Raw genomic sequence first — 26,870 nt, 5'->3', positions numbered from 1 at the left:
ATTTAACGAATATAGGAAAGGCATGCAAGTTCAAAACCAGGTTTACAGATGCCAATAAGCTGCATTTCCCTCCCAATTCTTTTTTTCTTTTGCATAATGACCAGTTGTGTGCACCACCTACTGACTGTAGGATTGACTGATTCACTGATTTGTGAAGTAGAGTAATCGTAACAGCTCTTTTTCTTCATGTTGGCCGCATTTTCTGTACTATTTATTTTTCTCATTTTCAGCACTGACCTTACTTGAAGGGAAAACTTAAGGCTTACAAAAACTTTGTATTTTCTGTCCTGGAGGGTATACTAAGAAGCTGGTTCAGTTGTAAAGCAGGTTAAGTTAACCTTGTGCTATAGGTAAAGCACCTAATTTTCTTAACTAAATGATGCCTGCAGGCATATCTATTAGCAGGTTTAATTTTGCCTGCACTTGGTTGGGTACATTATTTTAAGTGTATTTGACAAGTTTACCAAAATATAAAAAATGTCATTCAAACTGCATTTGCTTTGTTTTACTTTTTACTTGTACTTTTCATTACATTACTTGAGTACATCCATTTTTACAGTAATTTCCATACTTAAGTACAAGAAGTTTCAAATACTTTAAGACTTTTACTCAAGTAACATTTCAGTCAGTGACTTCGACTTTTACCAAAGTCATATTTTGGAGAGGTACTTGTACTTTTACTTGACTCTGAGATTTCAGTACTTTATACAACACTGATTGCTAGAGCTAAAATTAAGTATTGTTTTGGTTTTTATTCATACTATTTGCTTTCGGTATCTTTGCCAATTTTATAATTGTCTAATTATTTTTACTAAACTTAATTTTATTTTCTATTTGATCATTTATCTACCTGTGATGTTGTGTTCGTTGGTCAGATGAGGCTGTTGTAAATGTGCTACATCAATAAACTTTGACTTGACTTGAAAAAATTGAAGTTCCTCTAGAAACAAGTAATCAGAGCCAGGAGGTGGGTTTTAGCGCTGACAATCACAATCTCATTTGGCGCCGCTCATCTGTCCCTCCCCTTTTACTTTCCTCTCATAGGAACCATTTTTCTTCTTTTTTTTTTTGCTTGTAAACTTTTCTCCCAGCTGTGTGGTTTCTGTTGTTAAATAATCCTTAACGTGTTCTGATGTTCGTTCTGCAGGTGGACAGCCTGTCCGTCAACCCGGGTCCCGAGGGTTTGCCGGAGCTCATGGTGTCCCAGCCGGGCTGCGGTTACGCCATCCTGCTCTGCACCTGGACCCAGCAGGACTCCACCGAGTCTGAGGACGACGCCCCTGCCACGCCGGGCAGGTAAACCCCGTCAGACCCAGAACACGAGCTCGGCTGCTGGACGATCAGCTGCGTGTCTGTTCACAGTGACGGGCCGTCCAGAGATGTAGTTCTCCACCTGACCAGCGGGCGGATTCACAACAAAAACGTCTCTACTCACCTCATCGGCAGCATAAGCAAAGGTCATTAAATTATTTAACATACTAGTTTTAGTACTTTTTCTCTTTTAATCCAGATTACAACAAATTATTTAAACTTTTTAAAAATTATTTTCTAGCTTTAACATTGCTGGGTCATGTCTTAGTCAAAGTGTTCCTCCTCCTTTGAGTTCAGCTTGTAAATAATTTACTTATAAAAATCGGAATTCATGTCATATTTATAAAAAATATATATTTAGAAATGTTGATAACAGACAGATAATCAACCCATTTGTTTCTGCTATGTATTTTGTTTTGTTTCCCACAACAAAACATAAGCAAAAACTCTAAATATTGATTTAATTTGTTTTAAATTATGTTGTTTTTTTATTTTCCAGGTTCAAAAGAGGAATCCTCAAAATGTGGACTGTTTGCACTTTGCACTTTAGATGGTGAGAGAGGGATTTTTGTCTCTTTTTATAATTATTTTTGACAAAACCAGCTATTTTTTTTTAAGGATTAGAGCACTAATAAAGCAATATAAGGTATTAAATACTCAATTAACTAATTAGTGTAGTGCAGGAGTCTATTGTACTACAACCTTTAGATTCACCCAAAGTATAGTCGCTAGCCTCAGCACAGCTTGGTGAAATGCTGATGAAGGAATTCAAGTATTATGTTCACATGTATTTGAACAAAGCTTGTTAAAGGCACATTTTGCGTAATTTCTTGTATTTAAAAATGTTAAATCTTACTGTTTTTGTCAGGAACCCTGAAGCTGATGGACAGCTCAGAGCAGCTCTTGTGGTCAGTTCAGGTCGATCATCAGCTCTTCGCTCTGCAGAAACTCGACGTCACTGTGAGTCTGTGCTTGGTCTAATTTCACCGGTTGTTTAAGTAAATCTGTTATGAGTTCTGTCATCAGTTTGAGGTTCATTTTTCTGGGTGAAAATCTGTTTGTTTGGGCCTTTAATTGCAGGGAGATGGCAGAGAGGAGGTGGTGGCCTGCGCCTGGGACGGTCAGACCTACATTATTGACCACAACAGGACTGTGGTGCGCTTCCAGTTTGACGAAAACGTCAACGCCTTCTGTGCAGGTAACTCAACAACTTCATAATTCAGATTCATTGTATTCAAATTCAATTCAAAAATACTTTATTAATCCCAAACGGAAATTAAATAAATTCATTTTTTAATTGAGATTTAAGAAGAAAATCCTGAAGTTACTTTTATAAAAAGTTGTGGCTGCTCTGAATATAAAGAAGTGAGAGACTGCTCTGTTCATACTGAGACATTTGCTCAGTATTTTACAGCAATAAGTCAACTGTCAACAGTTTAAATAAAACACCAGTGCTCATCTTGGTTCTGGTCCAGAAAGAAGAAACAAACAGAAAAGAACCAGCTCGGGTTTATTTGCAAAAGGCTTCCATCTGTCCTCTCTAACCTCCTCTGGTTTAGATCCCGTTAATCTCTCTCATTAATAAAACTCTTCTGATTAGGGTGCAAAAATAGCTGCAGAGGAGACATTCAACAATTTTACATGAAGCCTAATGCTCAATATTTAATCATAAATATGATAAAGATGCTCTGTAGCTTCTAAGTTTTTTAGTAGTCAGCTTCTAAATGATAAATCACAGTTAAACATAGAAGATCAACTCAAATATTTAGAATCATTTGGGTTTAGAAGTGATTAAAACAAGCGTTGAAATATGTTTTGGTTGCTCTCTCACATTTTGTAGCCTAGTTGTATCATTCAATGGCCAGGTGTAGAGCTTAACCTTCACCACTAGATGGCACTGTTAATCCGTGAGAAATTTTCTTTGATTTATTTTAGGTTCATTTCTTTGCTGAAATGGAGCTAAGTCCTCCTCTACACTTGACTCCTTCTGCTCCATGTTGTTCATTTTGATCACCTGACAGTGCTGCAAAGGTTTTCACAAGCTTGACGTATTGTTTTAAGAACCTAACTCTGTTTTAAACTTCTCCACTACTTCATCCCTGATCTTTCTGCTGTGTTCTTTGCTTTTTATGATGCTGTTTCACTAATGTTCTCTTATTAACCTGAACAGCTGGACTTATACTAAATAACATAAGTGGACAGTGTTTAGTGAATAACCTTATTCTAGTGTTCTAGCTTAATGGTTTTGCAAGCCGTTTTAGCCCATAGTGCGATTCTGAAATCTGTATTTTGAAATAGATCATCTCTGGAAACATGCTACTTTTAGCATGTTGCTACCAGAAGCAAACGTTATTGTGTTACCCACACAATAGGCACGCAATAACTAATATGTTTACTTTGGCTAGTAGCAGCATCTTAGCTATTTTTATTTTTTTATTTTATAAACTTTATTTACAAATAAAGAATATACATTTGCAGACAGTAGTATGCTCCAGGTGGTGGGGTAACAAATCCACAGGATTCCATGAGATAAAAGAACAAATAACAGTTTGCAAATCAAATTCATCACTTAAGGTTATAAGTTTCATAGCTTTGGAGTTGGTGCACATTTTTAAAGAGTCCAAAGAACATCTTACATAAGCTCTAAAAACAGTGAGGTTGGGTTTGTTTTTAGCAAATTTACAGGCATGTTTGTGGAACTTAGTCAACAGAATAAGAAAGTTTATAATATATTCTTTCCCAGACATACTGTTATTGGAAATACCAAAGAAAACATGTTTAACATTCAAAGGAAGAAGTATATTACATTTCCGACTAAAGAAAAAGTTTTGCTGAAAGAGCATTCCCAGAAAAGGTGGGTTACTGTTTATTGTTCGGTGTGACAAAAGGAACAAAGAGGATCAATATTTGGAATACATTTATTCACCACTGAATTTACAGGGTAACACCTGTGTAGAATTTTAAGAGACAACTCCCGTACTTTATTTGAGACAAAAAACTTTCTTGGCCACAACCATGTTTGTTCCCAATCAATATCTGAATAAAGATTGTTCCAAAAAAAGATTGAGGCAGGTTTGCTAACAGTATTCCTCTGGATTATTTCTCTAATATGTTTATTTCCAGTTTTAATACTAAGGAACGGGTCTGATTTACCAGTAAATAACTCTGGGAATCTGGGATATTGGACATGGGCTCTACTTGGGGTTGATATAAGAAATTTCAAACCTGCTGGAATAGCATCGAAAACAACAGCAAATTCTTTAGGGGTCACAGGGAAGTTATATTTACAAAGAAATTCACCATAATTAAACAGTTGACCATCCTCATTAAACAATTGTTTTACAGATAGAATATCATTATCCACCCAATTCTTAAGAAATAGGGATTTATGCTTGAAGCAAATATTTATTTTTATTCCAAATAAGACAGTTATGAGGGGAAAAGTTATGTTTATAAACCAATGTCCAGGATAAAAGTAGTTGCTTATGGAAGCTAGATAAATTAACAGGGAGCTTTTCTATTTTGTAGTTACAACTTCATAAAAAGTCTAGGCCACCCAAGGATTTAAAGACTTGTGTAGGAATCCAAAGCCACATTGAATTAGGAGTTTTCAAATATCTTTGGATCCACCTAGCTTTGAATGTAGAATGTAGGGAATTAAAGTCCAGAACATTGAAACCACCTGAACTCAGTCTATTGATCATAACGTCCTCAGCATCTTAGCTAACAGTGGCTAACGTTTCAACACGTGACGTCACGCTCCTCAGATATCCGCCCGCTCCGCCATGATGGACGTCCAAACAACCGATGCGCTCCTTTAAAGCCTGTCAAAAAACAGGCAGCCGGTAGCCTAAAGATGCTTCTACTTAGTTGATTTCACTCTAAAAATGGTCATAGAGTGCTGCGCGGTCGGCTGTATAAACAGACAAGGATAGAAACCAAACTTGTCGTTTTATTTTATAACTTTTAATGAGGAAAGATATGGCGGCGATGGATAGCAGCTGTCAATCATTATTATTGACAGCCCTCGGTGTAACCGCGGATTTACAGCGAACACTTTTTACAAGGTAAGAAGAAAAAATTTCATTTACTTTATAAGTATCTATAATTATAAATATTACATTATGGAGAAGGTATGCGTGTAACCGTTTGTAACCATGGAGACAAGGCGCTCCGTCATGTAGCCTAACATGTATGGAAACAAACTAGTTAGCATCTCGTCTTTTGTACGTTTTTAATGCTACTCCGTTTTAAGACAAAACGGCGTTTAGGACATGGTGATATAAATCATGTTTTGTGAATTTAGTCTGTAATTTGGCCAACACGTCGGGAGGGAGGGAGTACGGGTCGGTTTCTAAGCTAGCTGTTTCCAACTTTTGTAAATATCGCCGTCTACGGGCCCCGACCGGGTGTGTTACGTTCACAGATAAATTAGCTCGACTCCAACAAGTAGAAACCATGAATAAACTGGCAAAAACAACTTTGTAAAACAATTTTAAGTAGCTCGGTCCGTCATGGCGCCTCGAAAATGACGTAGTGTCAAAGAGTCAATACAACCAGTATTTAATGTGCTGATACTTTCTAAAATGCTAACATTTAGCTCATTTGCTAACATACGGAACATAGAGCATCATCTACATGTCGGAGTTATTTAGTGAGGTAGTATTTGATCATATATTACCATACTACTAAGAGCATCAGTAGCGCTAGCACCACTTTACGCTAACAGTACTTTATACATGAGAAATGTGTTTCAGATTCAACCACTCTGTCTTTTTTCCAGTCTATATCATATTTTTTTCATACCAAGCACAACCTATATTATTAAGCCATTTAATTCATTCATTCATGATCCTTTAGACAGTTGTGAACTGCAAGCAAACTTAACAACATAAGATTTTTGTTGGGACATATACTCTTGATTTTCCCTTCTTTCTTTTTTTTTGTATACGCTCTGTCTTCACAAACCCCTATTTGGTGGTTGTTGCTCAAGCTGATCCTGATTCTTCCTGTTGAAGGGGAGTTTTCTTTTCCATTGTCCCTCTATGCATGGTCTGTATGAGGGATTGCTGCAAAGTCAATTACACAACACAAGTGACTTTCCACAGTCACTAATTTAAGTTGAAAAATAAACTGAACTTGAAAGCATTTAAATATCTCGGAATATTTGTAAAAGATTGTATGAGTGGATTCAATTGACTGATTTGGTTTTATTTACTAACAATTATTTAAATAAGTAGCATTGTGCTTAACCTGGGATTCAAAATGTGCAGCCGTAGCAGTGTTGAAAGTCTTTCACTATTTGCTATACTGTACTGTCATTAGCTTAAATACCAACATTAGCTAGTACGCTAGTTTTAGCTTATTGCAGAACAGAACTGCCTGTCTTTGATGGTAACAGTGGGCAAAATGCTAACACAAAATAATATATTCAAGTTTGCACATCAGGTATTATTAGTTTACTATTTCTACTAAGCTGGCTGCAGTTTATATGCTGTCATTAGCTAAAATGTTAACATTAGCTCTTATTATGCTTCTGCAAACTATTTAATTTTGCCTTTTAGATGTTATGAACTACTCTGTTTTGGTTTGTTACAGAAAATCCCTCCGAAACATTGAAGATTGTGAATGTAACCTGACCAGATGGGTCTTATTTTACAAAACTTTTAGGTTCAAATGTGGATTTAAATCTGTGATTTCAGGTCAGTACACATGCAAGGAGGGTAAAAACAGCCCCTGTCTGGTGTACGTCAGTTTCAACCAGAAAATCTACATCTACTGGAAGGTGGAGCTTGAGCGGATGGAGTCCAGCAACCTGCAGCGAGTGCTTGAGGAGAAGCCTGAGTTTAAAAGCCAGCTGGAGGCTCTGGGAGTTGGTGAGTACAAAAACAACTCGAAGGTGGTCTCCAGGAAGCACATTCAGCTCCAACCAGAACATCGTTCATTAAATTCAGTCAACATTGCCTCAGTTGGAGTTTTTATTTGAACAGAAGACAAACTGTGACTGTTTGCAGCCAACAAACGTTCAGTCCTGAGCTGGCACTCAGACTCTGACCTGAATGGTAATGAGGACGGAGGAGAGTAAATCCTGGTTCTCTGCGAGGTTTACTGCCCACTTTCTTCTCACAGTTTCAGAAATGTGTTTATTTGCCTATGAGAAGAGTGACAAAGCAGGACTGGCACTTCTGCCTAATCTGTGAAATTCAAAGATCCAACCAGAACATTCTTAATCAAACCAGCTGCACACACACAACCTTTAAGAAGTCAGTAGCAGATTATAAGTGTTTAATTAAAGTCTTAAACTTTGGCTTTAAGCCACGGGTTGTGACTCATCATACATGTAATTTATCTTTTTTATTTTTTGTGAGGATTGGAAGAGAACAAATACAATTGAAGAGTAACATGAGGATAAACACAACAATAAATCATATTACCAGGTCAATCAGTAGCTGTTAAGAGACCTAATTGTTGTTGTTTTTGTTTTTGGTGCCTAATAATGGTAATATTAAACAGAACCGCATAAAAACCGGACTCCGTTCAGAGTTTCACTTTCCTGTTCTGGGTGGCGCTCTCCGCCATCTTTGTTTCTGTTCGGCTCCGCTTAAGGATGAGCAGCGGCGCCCTCTGCTGGACGGCGGCCAAACTACATCACTAAAATAAGGCCTAAACGGACATTATTAGTTAATCGATTGGAGCTCATTTTCATCTAATAAACTATTAATCGATAATAAGTCAATTAATTATTTGCAACTCCAACGTAATAGTAATAATCTAATCTTTATCTAAATGAGTGAGGAAGTAAATGTAAAAAAAAAGATCAGTTATGGTGCTTATATTGTATTTATATGTAATTTATACATTCAAGAATGCAGATTAAGCCTCTCATTTACATTTGATCATTAAATATATATCTATAAACACAAGAAAACCTGAATAAACGTAGAGAAAACCCAGAACAAAATCTAAATCAAGTTCAGCAAACCTCCTCTGTTTTTTAGAAAATGGATGTTGAGGGACTTCTCTCCAGTCAGGCAGTTTGATGTCAAAAACAAAGAAAACTGCATAAATTAGATTTCAATGTATTTGTTTGTATATGGGAAAGTCTTATTGTAAATTATTTTAAGTATTCTGAGCCTAAGCAAATTGATAATGTCTGTCCCTATGTGGGCTTTTGGATGAATGTTTATGTTGTGGCTAATAATCATCAATGAGACATTTTATAAGTCACTGCAGGTTGTTGAAGTATTGGGTGCAGATGATCGGTACTCAAAAACTCAAAATTGGTTGTGTTTCTAGTCTGTTTGCCATAACAAACTACTAGATCGCAGTAACAGCACTGTTTCAATAGGCTCTGTTTGTATTAAATCTATCTATGACAAAGTTTAAATATATAAGGATTAAAAGTATAAAGAATTTAAAAAGTAAAATCAGGATTGTTTTTCCCATTTTCCAGTGCTAATGTGAAGCTAAGCTAACCAGATGCTGCTTCTGCTGCTGGCGTTTTATTTAACAGCTAATAAGAGTCTTTCATAAAACCCTCATAGTGACTGACAGAGGAGGTCAGGAGGGAAATTTATCCTGTCCAAATACGGACAAATCTGCAGCTTGTCCATCAACTCTACAGCTTTTCCTCTCTTCTCCCCGCCGCTCTCTTCTTGCTTCTCTGTATTAATCACAAACGCAACGTTTGCCTTCAGTCAGCATTTGGTTAATTATTATTCTGAATCCTCCATGGTTGTTTATTTCATGTTAATTTCTTTTGTTAATTATCTTTCACGGTGAAACATTAGACTCGCTGCTGTCGCAGTGATTTTCACTCAATAAGATTTAATTTAAATGATAAATTAGATAGTTTTTTTACACATCATGTCAAAGTTGAGACTAACTTTACCAGGAACAGAAGAAAAATGGTGACAGATTTCATTTAAAGAGGAGAAGCAATCTATATTTGGGATTCTTTTTTAATGATCATATACCAAATGGCTGCCATAAGGATAAAAATGGGAAAAATAAATTAGAAGTCTGTACTGTGTGTAATCTAAGCTAACAGAAACATCTCGCAGCAACACTCAGCCTCTCCCCTGCTGTCATTTTTATTAATACGTGCCCTCAGCCCAAACGTTGACTATTAAGAACCTTTCGGATTTCTGTTGCAACTGGAAAAGGTTTCTAAATGAAGCCAGCTACTCCTACTTTTTAAATTTGTGATGAAGGACTTCAGTCTGCTTGTTTCAACTCAAGCGAATACCTTGGTTCATTCCTGAGGAGTTGTGATGTGAGAAGGTAAGCAGGCTTTTTTTTCCCTCACCTGAAATCAACAAATGGGAAGTTTTCTGTAAAGTTTGTCTGTAAATCAACAGAAGTGAGACAGATGTTGATAACTATTAATACAGGTTAAACTAAACCTCCTTTTTCACCAGGTATACAAGTATTAAAAAATAGGACAAAAAATAATTTCAGTTGCTTGATTTAAACAGTTTAAAGAAGGTAGATATGAATTTTATTTTTTTTAAAATCCTATAAAACATACCGACATTTAAGAAGTTTAAGAAGCCTAATAAATTAATAAATATAAATCAATGTATGTAAAGTATGTAAAATATGTAAAGAGTATATTATCCAAAATTCAAGCTCTAGTGCTTAAAAGAAACACCCAACCATTTTTGGCAGTAAGATGAAGTTTCTTGATGTCTGGAAAATGAGCCCTTTAAAAAAACCTCCAAAATGTAACTGACAAAGCAGACACTGCCCAACCTGTTACCTAGCAACCCCAGCAGAGTTTCACCTGTCACCTAGCAACCCAGGTGGAGCTCCAGCACTTTTGGTCTGCTAGAAAACACAAGTGTTTTATTGTTGACTTACCATCCAGAAACCACTTGCTGCATTCTTTTTGGTTGTGCAGAAGGCTCCACTTCTGCTTGTCAGAGCTGTACAGTTGTATAATTATGCATCCGTTTGCAGCTGTTTTCAAGTACTAAAGACAAGAGAACCTAAAATCTCATTATCTAAGAATTATTTTGTGCAAAAAAATAAATTAACTTGTTCTGTGTAGCCTGTAGATCTAACTTAACCTGCTCAAATTAGCATAATAGGTCACCTTTAACATGCATTAATGCACACAATGGAAACCGTCATAGTATTATAGCAGAAGGTCAGAGATTTAGGATGGAAAAGGTTTATTGTTTCTTTTTCATATTTCTACACAATTTGACTTAAAAAATAACTTCCAGTGTGAATAAGTATAAAAACATCTTTCTGTTTCCACATAAAAGTTATATAAATTACTCTTTGTCATTTTCTCCATTCTTTCATCATCCATCCATTGCTGCTTCACAATAATCATATCAGAATAAATGTAAAAAAAAGTTTTTGACCTGCTGGTATATTCTATTTATTTAGTTTCATTTTATTTATTTATAAATGTAATTCTTTCTTGTTTCTTTTTGCTCCACTGCATCCGGGAGGATGCCTTCAAAAGTCTTTGAACTTAATTGAATTCCCGTCTCGTGTAACCGTCCTTTGTTTGTGTTCATATTAATGTGTGAGCAGTTCTCCCTTTTTTGCTCTTTAAAGGTCACGGTGCTGTCAGTGACCAGACCTCTGCTGTCAATGCCCAAACCTAAACCTCATTATAAAAGACATGGATGAAATCACATGGAATACTCTTAGTTCTAAGCAATGCTGTGAGGTTACATTAAGATTGGTGTAGAAATACAAATTTACCCCTTAATAAATCATGAATTATCTGTGATTGATCTTATTAAATAGGTCCAGTTTCACTAACAGAAATAAATGATCTATATAGGACCTGTCTGACATCACAAAGTAGGCATTAAATATGCAGTATGCAACTTTTAAAAACTTTTTTTTTAACATATTTGGTAAAACTGTCACTATGTCGTAAAAGTATAACATGAGACAGATCTGTGAAGAAATCCTCTGCCTCATTCCTGTTGTCCTACAGTAATCTGCAGAAATGCACAGCTCCCAGTCAGAAACAACCAATCAGATCCAGGGGGAGGGTCTTAGCACTGTCAATCACGTGTTTGCTTCAGTTATTCACTTCTTTGTGTTTTTCTATCATAAAGACCACATAAAGTTTAACAATTGTGGTTGGAAGATGAGAAAATGTGGAAGAGTTGATAGGATATGGATACTTTTTCTCTGTACTTGGACTTGTGAAGCCCTCATGATTATCCGGTGTCATCAGTAATTGCCACATTGTTCATTTTGTCTCCACAGACGGTGAAGATCCGGCTGCAGTGAGAGATCTGGTGGCGAATGTTCTGTACCAGGACGCACAGACGTAGCGCAGCAACAGATTTCCACCACACAGCCTCCTTCTCTGTTTTCTACAACGGCGTATTAAGGTCACAGCGGACAGGGAAAAAAGGAGTGAGTTTCTACCCAAAAACTAAAATACATTTAGATTAATCTGAAAAATTTACAAGTTTTTATCTAGAAAATGTGTGCAATTAATCTTAAAATTTTTGGATGAAAATTAACTTATTATTTTTATTTCTTTTTTTTGAAAAATTATCGCAGTATCAAAAGTTGAACATTTGCTTGAGAAAAACTCAAAGTTTGAGATTAATCTCAGAATTTTTTTAGGAAAATTCTTGGAAATTTCTGGGGTTCAAAAGTCAAAAAGCTTTTTTTCTAGAAAATTTCGATTAGATTTTTCAAACTCAAAAATGTCCTTGTTCTTTCTAGAAAATGTCTTGGATTAATCTGAATATTTGAGTTTTGTCTAGATATTTGTAAACTTTTTAAACCCCAAAATTTCCTCGTTCTTTTTTAAAATTTTCTCAGATAAATCTTAAAATTAAAAAATAAATTCTAGTTAATTTTCAACTCCTCAAACTTTTTTTTTTGTTAATTTTTTTTCTTGAAAATTTCTGAGATTAATCTAAAAATGTCTTGAGTTTTGGGCAGAGATTTACTCCTCCTTTTTTTCTACCTACAATAGCATCAATATGCATGTGTAGTACGTGGCGTTCTCTTCCTAATGTAAATACTCTGTAATAAAGACCGTTCCCCAGCTGCTGCTGCTGTTATTTCTGTGCTACCTGTCATTTGCATTCTGTCTGCTCAGGTTAGCTCCTAACAAAACGAGGGGAGGTTGAAAGCGCGAGGCGTTGCAGGGGAAACGCTTCGCTGTTTTCACCAGAGTCCAAATCAACACCGCCTTTATGTTGCTGTCAAATAACCACTGACAAGCTGCTGAAAAAGAAATCCCCTCTTTTTTTTATCTAGTGAATTCTCTTAAATTTATAAAGCCCTACTGATGTTACATAATGAAAAAGGCAGCAAGACGGCAGTGTTGTCTCAGCGGCGAGCAGCAATCTCCTCGGAGGGTGTGACGATTGGAAAGGCTGGGGAATCACCCACTGTTCCTCTGGGGAGGATCCAGTGACCGCCCATGTTTGGCTGCCTGTGTCTTATGAAAAATAAATGAGAAGTGTTTGTGTTTGACTGGGGGAAGCTCAGGTGTCCTGGGAGGCCGCTGCCTCTCATCTGCCCTTTAGAGACTTGCTCAATCCAACACCTAGAGTTTCACTGATTAGCTCGGTTGTTCTGCAATCTTTGCTTTTTATGAAGTTGCTGCAAATTGTTGTAGTTTCTTATTCACATTTGATTTTTGGACATCCTGGATGCTTCGGTCTTTGTCTTTCCCTCCTGCATAAAAAATTCATCTACAGACACACAATCTTGTGTAACTTGTAATTGAATTTCACAAAATGCATGCGTCAAATTTCATTTCCATAATTTCTCATTATCTTGAGAACATTTTTCTTGAAATAATTGTTTATTATTCCATATCTTTAAACAGCTTGCTGTATTTGAATTAATTTATTGTGTTGAATTATCAGTTTGACATTCATAACTGTTCAGCTATTTAATAATAAGGAAACTTGATTTGTATTATTAGTGGCTTCATTTTTGCTTGCTTTATCCTGTTGCTTTAATATTTCCAAAAAATAAAAAATTTTGTCACTATGACAATTCAATTCCTGCATCATTAAATACAACGGAGAAATATTTGATCATTCAGTCATTAGTTGGGTAATTTGTGTAGTCAAAATGAAGAACAAGTGGGTTGCATTTTTAGTTTTTGAAGCTTTAAGATAATAAAAAACATTTGCGTCCCTAAAAGGAAATGCATCCTAACATAATGATTGACCCCTATTATAGATAAGAGGATTTTATAATCATAACATTTGCAGTTGTATCAGAGCACATCTTTGTTGGGCTGCAGCTTGCCTTTATAAGTGCTGAGCATTTCCATTCTGTGAGCTCATTGAGGCTCATTTATGACCTTTAATGGTCAAGCAGAACCAGGCTCTTGTTTTTAATATGTAAGCTGTCCGATGTACATGGCTTCCTGAGCATGATCTCCCAGAGAAAATGTCAGCTTAGTATGCAGAAACCTCTCTGGCCTCCAATGATGATGAATCCTCTGTGGCTTTGACTTTTGCTCCAGGATTTTTCCCAGACATAAATTTTGTGCATGAAACATGTCTGAAACATCTGACTCTGTGACCCGGCTGCACCAGGCCGCTGGCCTTGTCGTTATTACTGGCTTCTTGGGTGACCGCAACTGTGAGGCAGTTTTAAGCAAATTATGCTTAACAAAATAGCAGTTTGGCCTTTTTAATGGCAAAATATGGAGGTTTGACTAAAAATATCTGTGCAGCGTCTGGTTTATGGACTTATTTGTTTGTATAAGGTTACATTTTTATGGCAGTATTTTTGTCATTTTTATTTCCTGAATAAAGGCAGTTTTGAAAAGATAAGATTCAGCTGCTTTATGAGTTTTATTTTAGCTTCTGCAGAGATTTTTACCATTTTTCTTGGACACCATGTTATTTTTAATCGCCTGGCTTAAAAAAACCGTTATATGCCGTAGCTTAAAAAAAGGTAAAGTGTTTGTCACGGCCACAAACCCGTTCTGTTAAAAGCTTAGTAAATTAAGCTTGGCTAATTTTTATGAACCTGTGCTTGTTTTATTGTGTTTTAATGATTTTAACTAAATTGTCTCAAGATAATCAGGAAAGATTTGAAGTTAGCTTCTCTGCTAGCAGCCTCAAAACTAGCTTCACTGCCAGCCCCTACGAGATTAGCTTCACTGCTAACAGCTATTAGCTTCACTGCTAACAGCTATTAGCTTCACTTCGGTTCGTCTAGCTTGTACTGGTTTACTCTGCGTCAGGAACGGTTCGTTTGGAACGGTCAAGTTTGAAAGTTGCGTTTATAGTACTTTAATAAAAACTTAATATAACGTTTTTCACATTTTGTAACGTTGCAGCCACAAGTAAAGCATTTTTATTTAGATTTTATGTGGTAAACTCTCACTAAATAGTGCATTGTTGTGAAGTGGAAAGAAAATTATACAAGTTTTTTCCGTCACCACAAAAACCCTAATCTGATCAATAATATAAAACACTGCAGTTCAAATTGTGAGTCATTCCCAATGTGTTACTAAACCATACAGCTAATCACTGTGTGTTTTAATCTTTTCAGCAGATGGAGGAAATAAATAAATAAGAAGGTGAGTGAAGGTATTGACAAGAAATGAAGGGCAAATAGATATTTGAAGCTTTGTGTGGCAGCAGGCAGAGTAAAATCCACCCGTGACAGACTTGTTGTGTGGGAGTGAGCAGCCTGTGATCAGGGTTTTCAGGAAGGAGCGAGACCTGAGCTTAAGTCAAGTCCCTCTGCCCACACTGACCTTTAAGGATCCTTTAGTCACACCAAGTGTTTTAAAAGGGGCATTAATATTAAATCTTAGCAAGTATTTCTGTTTTAGTTTTTAGTACGCTTGAAATGAGACGAATTAACAAGTTAAGATTCCTTCATTATTGATTTTTTAAAAGTAGTTTTTACACTTGTAGATTATTCCACTTCTAAACATTGTTTCTGTGTTATAAATGAAATGATGTTCTACATCTCTGTTCAAAAAATATGAGAACAGTTGATTTATGATTCGGATAGCTTTTCAGTTAATAATGAAATCATTTTTTGCATTTGCGGCCGTTTTTGTTGAAATTTGTTTAACATTTAAATATCGAAGCTCTGCTGCATAAAGATTGGTCAATGAATTCAGCACTTGCTCCTTTTCTGCTTTACAGTTTGTGGTTTCGACATGTTGAGTTGTAGCTGCTGCAGAGACAAAGGCGGCTGTGCAAAGCGAAAGCATAACTTTGTGATTTAGGAAAGAATAACTGAACTTTCCAACCAGAGGTGTTATCGGCTGCACTGTTAGCAGGATGTGGGTGTAGAAAATGACTCAAAACAGTAGACGGGGGTGGATAAAGGGGGCCCTTCTCTAACAAGGTCTGGTGTGACTTTATATTCTCCCGTTCCCCCCAACGGACCCCCGTTTCCTGACTTATCGACGCAGCGAGCTGTCACACGAAGCCAAAATAAAATAAAGCATCAACTGACTGGTCTGACAAGCTGAAAGCAGCTTGGACATTGTTAAGAAACTGTAGAGTTCAAGAAAAAATCAAATTACATCCCCCCCAGTCAGTAATTGGATGGTGTTTGACTTGCTTTAGCTTGCAGAGTTGGTCTCTACTGTGCTGTGAATTTAAACCAGGGCTGTCAGTGTCTGTTCCTGCTCACTAGATGGGTTCACTTTATATTTTTTGGTGTATTTTAAGCACCCCAAAAATCAACATTATGTCTGATTCTACTAAAAGACAAGTACTCCTTCAACACACAAGCTATGTTTCCATTGACCATGTAATTGCTCAAATTGGAATTATGAAAATAAATTTGCTTAAAGGTGCATTATTTTACATTTATAAAAAATGTTTTTTATATATATATTTGTTAAAACTGTCACCATGTCGTGACAGTGTAATTTTAGACAGATAATTTGTGAAAAGATCGATCTCCTCCACCTCCTCTTCGAGCTATTATTGCCGTCTGAAGAAATCCATCGCTTCAGACCAAAAACAGCCAATCAGAGCCAGGAGGAGGATCTTAAAGCTGTCAATCAACCGCATGTAATCCCTGCTAAATGTGCTAATTTTGGAGAAATAACTTGCCTTTACAGGAAAACTGTTAATTCGCCATCATCAGTGGGCACGCTAAATAGCTGACCATTTATGTTATGCTAGCTGCAGCTTAGCAGAGAGCAAGGGGAGTGTGGGAGAGGTGATCGACAGCGCTAAGTCCCGCCTCCTGGCTCTGATTGGTTGTTTCTAGACAGCACTGGGAGGACATAATTCATATCTTACTGTCACAATACAGTAACAAGTTTCAGCAAATATGTAAAACTATATTTTTCATAAAAGTTGATATATATATTATATATGATACTGTAGCTTTAATGGAAACACAGCAATTTTGGGGAAAAAATTAAGCTTTTTGATCAAATATTTTTCTGCTAGGATGATCCAATGAAACAAGACATTTTAACTTTTAATGTTGGAAAAATGTCTTGTTCCATTGGCAGATTATTTCACATATAACTAGTTATTTTTCTATCAATATTAAGTAATTTGTGATTTAAAAAAGCTCCTATATTGTGCTGAAAAGCTGCTTGTGAATTATTTTTGTCTTATTTCAAGTGTCTTTAATATGTTTGCACTAGAAAAACATGTTTCTAGTACTACCTAGAAACATGTTTGCACATGTTTTTCAACTGCAAAACATTTAGCAAAATACGTTTTGCAAAATACATTTGTGATTTTGTGTTTTTGCAGTTGATCTGTAAATTTGTTTACTGGTGGAATCATTGTTTAATATGATTTCAGTAAATTCAAAGTGATTTTATTATATGACAATAACGTTTGGACATGATGTATACAGCAGTGCTGTGTTTCTGTCATGGAAAAAAATCTATTGTGCAGCAGGATGAGATTGTGTGTTTGTCAAACTGGCTGTGGGTCATTTCCCTCTGGTGCTGTGGGAACATCTGCTTTCTCTGTGCTTTTTATAGAAGGATGGCAGAGAAGGGCCAATAGTTTGTCTATGGGAATCAATGTAATAGGTTGCGCTGACCGTCTTTCTTGCAGAGCCCTCCTACAAACAGGCTGCTTAGTCATTTTACAGACAAGGGATCTTTTTCTGCAGAAGTGGAACAAAGCCATTGAAAAATTCTCCGAATTCAGACTTTAATCTCAGAAGGCTACAGTCAGAATTCTGAGATTGAAGTTAGAATTTCAAGAAAAAGTCAAAATTCTGAATTAAAAAAAAACTGAATTCAGGGAAAAACTCAAAATTCTGAGAAAAAAATTTCTAAATTCTGAGATTAATGTCAGAATTTTGGGGGAAAAATTGAAATAGATGAAAAAAAGAATTCTCACAAAATAGTCAAAATTCTGAGAAAAAAGTCGAAATTTGAAGATAAACAGTCAAAATTATGAGATTAAAGTCAGAATTTTGAGAAGAAAGTCAAAATGATGAAAAGAAAATAATTCTGAAAAGAAGTTAGAATTCAAAGATTAAAGTCAGAATTAAGAAAAAATATCATTTTGAGATGAAAATCAGAATTCTAGGAAAAAATTAAAATTCTGAGAAAAGTCATTTTTTTCTGAAGAAAAACAAAATCTGAAAAAAAGTCAACATACTGAGATCAACGTGAAAATTACAGTCAAAATTCTGAGAAAAAAGTCAAAATGCTGAGATTAAAATCAGAATTTTGAAAAAAGTCAAAATTCTGCAAAATAAAAAATCTGGAAAAACGTCAGAATTCTGAGATTAAATGAAAAAAAATGTCTTTCCCTCATTGGCCCCAGTCCACTTCTGTATTTGCCACATTACAAAACTAGCCCGTAGTGTAACTAGTTTCCACAAATATTAAGGAAAACAGCTAGCCAGAATACAGATTTTATTTTAAGCAGAGAAAATACTATTCAGAAGAGGTAAAACACCAAAAATAAATTTCTTTAATACATTAATTCCTTTCACACAGCATAGGAATTTCACTACTACATTTATAAGAAACAAATATTGCCAATCTGTGTGTGGATGGATGCTGTGCAGCACAGTCGTAAGCATGATTGGGCTCAAAGCAGAGCATGATGGCCTTTGATAAACAGCTTTTGTCCTCTGAACCATGAAAACATAATTCAGGTTGCCAGGTTTGCTTATTGTATATGGACAAATCAGAAACAATTGCATCAGAAACAGAAATGGTGAAATATTTATATTGATAAAGACCATATCTATAACGATTAGCATGACGAGGAGACCTTGGCATGGAGCTGAGCCGTAACCAAATGATTAAAGTTTCCCAAAAGAGGCAGAGGATGAAGGCAGCTGGGGTAGGCTTTTGGCAGGGTGTTTTGTTTCGACCCAGTTGGGAAAACGGGAAGGATTCAGTTTTTTTCCCATGTGAAAAAGGAACAAAACCTCGCTATGACTTGTAACTCAAACATGCACACAAAACATACTCACATCCTGCCCCTACAGACTTCCAACGTGACATTTTCTGACTAGAACACCACATGCAGACTTATTTATACAAAGGCTGAACTTGACAAAGTCATGCAGATCTGGACTGACTTAGTATTTTTGTTGCTTCTGAGTCTGATTCAAATATATCAAATCAATGTTTAATTGTTTTTAGGGAATTTTCTGGAAAGTGCTGTTATAAAGTCTATATTACCGTTAGGCTGAGGAGTGTGTGGAAAACATTTTTTAAAAAATCAATCACAATTACTTTTTTAAAAGTTGTAGAAAGTTGGAATATTTTCAGGAAATGGTCTGAGCCAAACCGAATTTAAAATATTTTAAAAATACATTTAAGTGGTATTGCATCATTTTATGCAATACCACTTTACTGGAAGGACTACAATTTTGGGGGTAATGTTTTATTTTTCCATCTCTCTCCAAATTAACAGAAACAAAACAAAACTGCACTTTACTCAGTCGTTTCTTAAATTAATTAATCCAGTGATTTCCAACCAAAAGAGCAAATATTATTTTGACTGTTAGGAGATGCTATCGATGCTAAAAATAGCTTGAAGAAAACGCTAAAACTGAATATATTTAGCTTGATGGAATCTAACCTGAAATGTTAATCTAACATTGATGTTTAGCTGTTCAAATTTTAAACTTGCGCATTTGATAAAATTGTGAGCTACGTTTGTAATATTTCAAATCCATAACGGTTTGATACTGTTAGCTAACAGTATCAAAGGTTAACTAAAGGTTAACTAACATGCTAACGGTTCAGCTCCATAGAAAGAAATGGATACCTACAGATTCCTCTTGTTTGAAACAAATGAGTCATTTAAAAATGTCTATTTTAAATTAAAGGAAAATTTAAATGTGAATAATAAAAGTTTTCTGAAGATAACAGCCAACTATTGAGATGTACAACCATTAAGCCAACATGAAGTCTCAGTAGCCTAGTGTGGTGTTTTCCATTTAACTGCTTTCATTCAGAGTTTGAAATTGAATAAATCAACAAGAATTATTGGGTGTTAAAATATATTTCATAAATGTTTAGTTTTCTGAATAAAAATGTTCAAAAGCCACCATCATCACAGCTAAACAATGGCTTGATCCATTTATATTTGGATGTTAGAATATCGAATTCCATAAAATAAGCAACTTTTTTTAAATATTGAAGTGTAAAAGTAAATTGCGATGGACCTCGAGATCCAACATGGCTGCTGCTACATGTATAAAGTGATTAGCTGTTTGTGCTTCTGTGTGTTTGTACATCATAAAATCACTCACATACTGTACTGAACAACGCATTTATGAACATACACCTCGGGGTTTATAGGCCTCAGTAGCAGTAAAAATATATTCACTTTTATTAGCTTTTTTTTCTACTAACAGTAGTTAACCTCATCACTTAATGTAACAGTAAGAAAATCCTTGTAAGTTGAACACGGTTGACTTCTAGCTTTAATATAAGCATAAAAGATAAACGGAGAAACATTTAAAGTTAAAGTTGGTCATGATGACAGTTAAATAATGAAACAATTGATACGTTGTATCTTAAATTTCAGTATTGACCACAATTTTACAATTACATACAAGGTCAGCTTTAAGTATGAGTAGACCCAAAAGGCTAAAATTGTTGGAAAGCACTGGTTTAATCCAAAACATTTTTCGGGTTTCTGATTGTTCTGCCAATTGGAGTGACTATTTAGCCAAAAAGAAATTAAACTTTAAAACACCAGACATCGGTGTTAACTATGGCGGGGAATTAGGGCCATTGTAGATGGAGGAGAAAGAATTAAATTTCCATCAAATTTTCTAGAAAAAACAAGAACATTTCTGAGTTTGAAAAGTTACAAATTTCTAGAAAAAATAATCTCACATTTTGAGATGAATCTAAAAAAAATTCTTTACAAAAACATGGAAATTTCAGAGTTTTTGACGTTTGAAAGTTTTTCCCAGAAAAATTCTCAGCTTAATCTCAAAATTTCAGAGTTTTTTCTTGCAAACTTTCATTCTTTGGAGCACAGACAATGTTTTTGTTTGTTCTACAACATTTCTCAGATTATCCTCAAGCTATCAGATTTGTTTCTCGCAAATGTTTGACTTTGAAACTTTTAAATTTCCAAGGTTTTTTTTTCAGAATTTTTTTTAGAACATTCTCAAAATTTCTGAGATTTTTTTTAACGAAAATTTACTCCTTTTTTCTATCTGCAACGACCCTAATATGTCATCGTAGTTTAACAGAACTGTAGAAATTTTTTTGTAACATAGAAAAAAACCAAAGTGGAAGAAAATCTCAGTATGTGATTGAGGTGTAATTCAACACAATTCCTCAGCAGCCAAATCATAGCAGATTCAATATAAATTCACTTCAAATTGTCATAAATATTTTTCTTTTCGTAAGCAGCAGAACAGAGAAAATGCAGCATAATCCCAAAACCTGGAGAGATCAGGTTTTGCTCTGCTTAACTAGACAATTATAAGAGAAAATCATGTCAAAACTCAGCAGACATGAAGATGTAAGCTTGAGAACAACAGAGGTGAACGCTCATCCATGTTCTGGCAGTGACGCTGTGATTGGACAGTCCAGATAAAAACAAAGGGCATCGTTTCTCGCAGCTGCAGCCCGTTAGCGATGACCAGACTTGGCAGCTGATGTGGAGTCGGCTCACAGGTTTTCGTTGGTGTCGTGTTGGCACCTGCCGTCGGTTACAGTGTTCAGGAAGGGCAGCTCGTCGCCGCAGCCTTGAAGCTTCAGAACCCGATTGTTCAGATCCAAGCAGCACTGAGGGAGGATTCACATGATGAGACATAATTACTGCTCTAAATAATTTAAACAGGCTGACAGCCTGACTTCAGGAGGCTAATCCAAGGCCTGTTGGAAGGGTTCGGTTATAAATCATCCAAAACCAAGGAAAACTCTCCACTGATTTATCAAACTTATATATTTTCATACCTTTTTAACTGATTATATTTTCTACTTTCTACACAGCAAAAACACACAATCTTACCAAGTATTTTGAGTCTAGTTTCTAGAGCAAATATCTTTGTATACTTGAAATAACTTTTCAGCAAGATACAGGAGCTTGTTTTAAGTAAATTATCCACTAATATTGATGAAAAAGTATTAGTTAAATTGACGGATTATTTCACTTATATGTTTTAAGAGTGAAATAAGTACAATTTCATCAATATTAAGTAATTGACTTGCTGAAAAGTTACTTGTAAGTTAGTAAAGTTGATATAAGATAAAACTAAGATATTTGTGCTAGAAACTAGAATGAAAAAAATACTTGAGATTTTGCGTTTTTGCACTGTAACCTCTATTTTTCAAGTTATAAATTTCAAGAACACAAAATCTTAAGTATTTTAGTCTAGTTTCTAGTTTACAGGTCTTAGTTTTGCCTTATTTCAAGTGTACTAACTTGATCATTACTTAAATGGAGATATGGGAGCTCGTTTGCAATCAATAATTGATGAAAACGTTCTAGTGCCACTGGCAGATAACAGTATTTTTCATCAATTTTAAGAAATTATTGACTTCAGACAAGCTCCTATCTTGGTGAAAAGTTACTTGTAAGATAGTTTTGTTTCATTTCAAGTGTAGTAGGAGTATTTTTCAAAGGGCCGCTAGGGGGCGCTGTGAGGGCCTCAGAAAGTTGAAGCGAAGATGAGGGGGGAAAAAAAGAAAATAAAGATTAATCTATTATTCAATCATGTTTTTTCCAAATAAAATATGTTAAAATAATTGCTTTAAATGTTATTTATGTTTTTTAGCTGATTGGCTGCCAGTCAAAATTTTAAGTTAGCGTAGCTAGCTATAAATGGGAGTTTTTACCAAAAAAAAGACAAAAGTTCCCGACTGTGGAGGATACTACTGCAAAAAATATACATATACTATATATGATATATTACATATTTTCTTATCAAAGAAAGGGATTGTGATAAAAAAATAGTATTATCTGATGATAAAATTTTCTGCCACAGAACTTATGGCCGTCTAAAATCCAAATCTACGAGACAGCATTTATGTTAAATGAATGTAATAATTAGTGATTAGTGAATGAAAAACATTGTAATTTCTTAACATTTCCTGTTAGTTGACAGCGGGGGTTCCCTGCCAGAGGTTACAGCTCTTTGTTGGGAACCTGTTGTAAAGTAGATGATGATCCTTCAGCATGATGCAACAGACTGATTAAAGTCAAATGAAATCAATAACTTTCTGGTTTTTATTCAGTCAACAGTTGCTCTGATGCAGGATTTGCTTTCTTTCACCAGGCCTGTGAGGACATGATATAACTTTCGCTTTGAAATGTAATTATTTTCCAGTCTGGAGGACTTGACATTATGATCTGAGAGAAGCAGTGATATTTTTACAGCTACACACTAAAACAACATTCTAATTAGACTTCTCATACTTCAGGCCTCTAATCATATTTAATTAGATTTTAATGAAAAAAAAAGCCAGAGGGTAAAATCACCTTCCATGAAACGCTCCAACTGAATCCAAGTTCACGTTATTTTCACACCATGAACTTACTTTCTGTTTTTCTGTCCTGCCTCCATTTTTTAAAACAGAGATTTCTGCTTTTCCCATTTAGCATTTTAGTTACAACTGGACCACTTTTTTTAGGCACATTTTATTCACCAAGTATTAAAATAAAAAGTGAACCTTACTTTCAGCTCCAACAGAGTCTGCAGACCCAGGCACAGTTCAGACACCTCATCCTCTAAAAGGGGAGAGAAGGAAAGATGAGAGCAGAGAAAATAAAACGTATTATAGAACTGCTTTATGAAAGCAATTTAACCACCTCATCTGAACATGCATAAATTAGACTGAAGTTCTACAAAAATATTCCTTTCTGTGATAATGAGAGCTGTTGAGCTTGTACTTGTGAGGGTTGGTGTTGTATCATAAAAACATAATATCTGTGGGTATGGAGTTGAATTTGTGTCTTGAATTATTTGTTTTCCACTGGTCAGAGTGATTTAAGTCCATACAGTGTGGCTTCATTTTTCATTTAGCTTCATTTAGACCATTTAGGATTTGTCTCGATAACCATTTCTTGACATGCAAACGTATAAAACCGAAACTTTTTTGATTTGATCTGTGTTAATAGAAGATGGGGATCATATTTCCTTCCAGATATTTCACCTGCACAGGAAGCAAAAGCAGAAATTACTGCCACAAATCCCAAGATTACGGAGACAAACATATCACTTCCTAACAGGATAGCGATCTCTTTAAATGCTAGGCGAGTTATCAAACAGGACTTGGATTATAAACGGATACATTTTCTGTGCAGATTTCAGACTCGTATCCATTGAGTTAGGCATACAAGAATTTAAATAAAAAGAATTATACAGAAATTTTACTACAATAAAGTTGGATTTCTGATTAGTTTGCGGTATGACGATCATAAAATTCATAACACCTTGGATCTAAAATGGTTGACTTACTTTAGGCTTAAAAACATATAATGATACAAGCGTTTCATATCAGTCGATATTGATAATTATTGATTAGTTTTTTGTTTTCAATATCTGAAATATTGACAAACCGTAGGTGTAGCTTTTCCTGTTTTATCCACAATTTTCACTCCAAGATGTGTTTTTAGTTTTAAGCAGTTGTGAGGCAAAACTTTAAACTGCTGCTGTGCAAGTTACTAACAAGTCATTGCTAGGTAACCAAAGAATGAGTGAGGGAGTTGTTGCTAGGTAACCAAAGAATGAGTCAGCTAGAGTGGCAAAAGCTGTAGGTTCTGGATTGGAGTTCAACAATATTATTGAATATTCTATCAGACGTATTATCTACTGATATTGATCACATGTTTATTGCGATTATATATTATTGATTTATTGTCTAGTGTGGATTCAATTCGAATTCAAAAATACTTTATTAATCCCAAAGGGAAATTAAATTATTCTGAAATTATGGGTCAGAGGCCTAGTTGTATGTCCTGGTCGGTTTTTATGTTATGTTTTCTCTTTGTACTTACTTTAGCTCTTTTTATTATTAAAATTTGATTGATCTGAAACATTTGACTGTTTTAAAATGGCAGAAATTGATTACATCGGTAAGGGGACAAATTCTTAATTAATAAAAATATCAATACAAGTTAAAAAAATACAAAATCACATTCAAATCCTTAAAATGTTTCCAAGCTACTTTACATCGGTTTTATAACAATGTCCTTACCTTTCACATATGCTGAACACCGGACAGTCTGCCTGCCCAGCTGTAGCTGCAGATCAGTCACTGAACTGGCAGCACCGCATGGTGAACTGTCCTTACTGGGAACCAGTCTGAGGAGACACACACACACTGTGATCCTCACAGTAACTTCAATAATTAGCATGTTTACCTGGTTGATGTTCCATATGCAGCTTTCACTAATAATTTAGCTCATTTATCGGTTTATCAGCTACTTTAAAAACTCATTTGAAATCAAAAGGAGAAATAAAAATTTCACATTTGCTTAGCTATCTATTCCAGTAGAATCTTAAGATTTAAAAAAATGGAACTGTTTTTTTTTTATAACTTGACAACATGGTGATATTATTGAAAATAAGTGGTCACTATTACAAACATGTTTTGGTTTAGGATGATGGCTAACATGGAGATGTGGCTTTAACTGAGGAAAAAAACCCAAGGCTGTCAGCAGCTACAACCAAGGCAAGAGTTTACACAGCATAAAGCTTCTCAGGTAAGAAATTACATATTTTTTAACACATTTTACACTCTTCATTTGTATAAAATATGTTCATACACTACAAAAACACACAATTTCACCAAGTATTTTTGGTCTGGTTTGTAGTCTACATATGTTAGTAGACTTGAAGTATTACAAAACTAACTTAAGAGTAACTTTCCATGCAAAAATAGGACTTGTTTTAAGTCAATAATTCCTTAATTTTGATTTCCATTGACAGATTATTTCACTTATAACATGAGGAAAATGTCTTGTTATAAATTAAATGATCTGCAAGTGGAACTCGAGTTTTTCAAAAAAAGCTGACATCTTGCTGAAAAGTTATTTGTAAGTTAGGACAATTGAAATATAATTAAAAAACATATTTGCACTAGAAACTATACAAAAAATATTTAAGATTTTGTGTTTTTGCAGAGCACTTGAAGATTACCATTATGGTTAATTAAAGCCAGATTATAGTGATTGCTATCTTGAGTGCCAGTTTAATAAGTCTCCATTTTCCTGCCTGTTGGACAATATTTAATGAAATATTCCCTTTAACAATTAAAATTTAATATGTTTTTTATATTTCTCAATTTTGTAAATGTATATTAAATAAACCATAATAAAATAAAATCATTACTGAAGATAAGAACTGATTAAAATGATAGTCCATTTAAATACACTTCCCTTTAATGCTTTAAAGTCTCTTTTATTAGAACTTTTATCTTTGTTGATAGTTGGTTTGTCTGGCTATAAAAACAGGAAGTAATGCAGTGAAAACGGTGTGTTTTTGTTGTGTTGAGCTGGATGTTTCTTACCCCAGCCTCTGGCAGCAGGAGGTGGAGATGTGGTTGTGTAGGCTGCCAGTGTTGATGGATGCCTTCACTTCAGTTTCGCAGCACTGAGAAGAGAGATTCAGAGAGAGGAGGGGATTTTGGTGTCATAGTGGGATTTTCCCATTTGCAATGATTCTGCACGCAAGGGAAAAGTTTGACACAGCGGCACATAAGTATAGCTTCAGGGAGTTTTAAAAAGCTGATCTTCCCTCTTTTACACAAATCTGTCTGGTTGCAATGTGCCTATGAAACTGCCACGCTGAACTCATGTGTGTTATATATCCGGAAATGTCGCGCATGCGCACAACGCTGGAGACGGTGGTAGATTAGCTAATTTAAAATTTGTGTCGGTAGCCTTTTTCTTTTTTTTGCTGAACCAAAACAGAATTGTCCACTACGTCCTTTTCCCTCGCTATTTTTTCTTAATTAAAGCTTTTTCCTCACCTTGTTATCTAGTTGTCAAGCACTGCATTCCTTTTTCTTTCATATAGCAGGCGTACATTTAAGATTTACCATGTGACATTGACAATTTAACAGCTAAAACCAATGGTAGTCATCATTAGCTAGCAGCTATGAAGTCACTCTGCTTCTATGTTTTATTTTAAGGATGTTT

General features: G+C 35.2%; 2 protein-coding genes across 5 annotated transcripts in view; one reads left to right on the top strand and one right to left on the bottom strand.

Moving 5' to 3' along the window:
• Window positions 1–26,870, top strand: part of itfg2 (integrin alpha FG-GAP repeat containing 2) — a 57,796-nt gene that overhangs the window by 3,360 nt on the left and 27,566 nt on the right. For 2 of the 4 annotated variants that reach the window (XR_004342718.1, XR_004342719.1), the window contains exons 6-12: window positions 1,148–1,296; window positions 1,363–1,457; window positions 1,811–1,864; window positions 2,180–2,271; window positions 2,392–2,509; window positions 7,014–7,187; window positions 25,331–25,433. Coding sequence is in view for 2 of the 4 variants with exons in the window: in XM_032589963.1 (XP_032445854.1) it covers window positions 1,148–1,296; window positions 1,363–1,457; window positions 1,811–1,864; window positions 2,180–2,271; window positions 2,392–2,509; window positions 7,014–7,187; window positions 11,554–11,621 (750 nt within the window). In the remaining 2 variants the exon portion in view is untranslated. Of the gene's footprint in view, window positions 1–1,147; window positions 1,297–1,362; window positions 1,458–1,810; window positions 1,865–2,179; window positions 2,272–2,391; window positions 2,510–7,013; window positions 7,188–11,553; window positions 11,883–25,330; window positions 25,650–26,870 lie in introns of those variants that run through there. The other 2 variants (XM_032589964.1, XM_032589963.1) reach the window with 2 other exon arrangements.
• The window catches only part of nrip2 (nuclear receptor interacting protein 2), a 34,152-nt gene continuing 25,419 nt past the window's right edge, over window positions 18,138–26,870 (bottom strand). Inside the window, exons 3-6 of the mRNA XM_032589980.1 lie at window positions 26,240–26,322; window positions 24,926–25,032; window positions 23,404–23,456; window positions 18,138–21,511 (exon numbers count right to left, since the gene is read on the bottom strand). Coding sequence (XP_032445871.1) covers window positions 21,395–21,511; window positions 23,404–23,456; window positions 24,926–25,032; window positions 26,240–26,322 — 360 coding nt within the window. The 3' untranslated portion in view covers window positions 18,138–21,394. The remainder of the gene's footprint in view (window positions 21,512–23,403; window positions 23,457–24,925; window positions 25,033–26,239; window positions 26,323–26,870) is intronic.

Source organism: Xiphophorus hellerii, chromosome 17 (genome assembly GCF_003331165.1).
Source record: "Xiphophorus hellerii strain 12219 chromosome 17, Xiphophorus_hellerii-4.1, whole genome shotgun sequence".
Lineage (NCBI taxonomy): Eukaryota > Metazoa > Chordata > Actinopteri > Cyprinodontiformes > Poeciliidae > Xiphophorus > Xiphophorus hellerii.
This window is presented reverse-complemented; position numbering and strand designations above follow the sequence as displayed.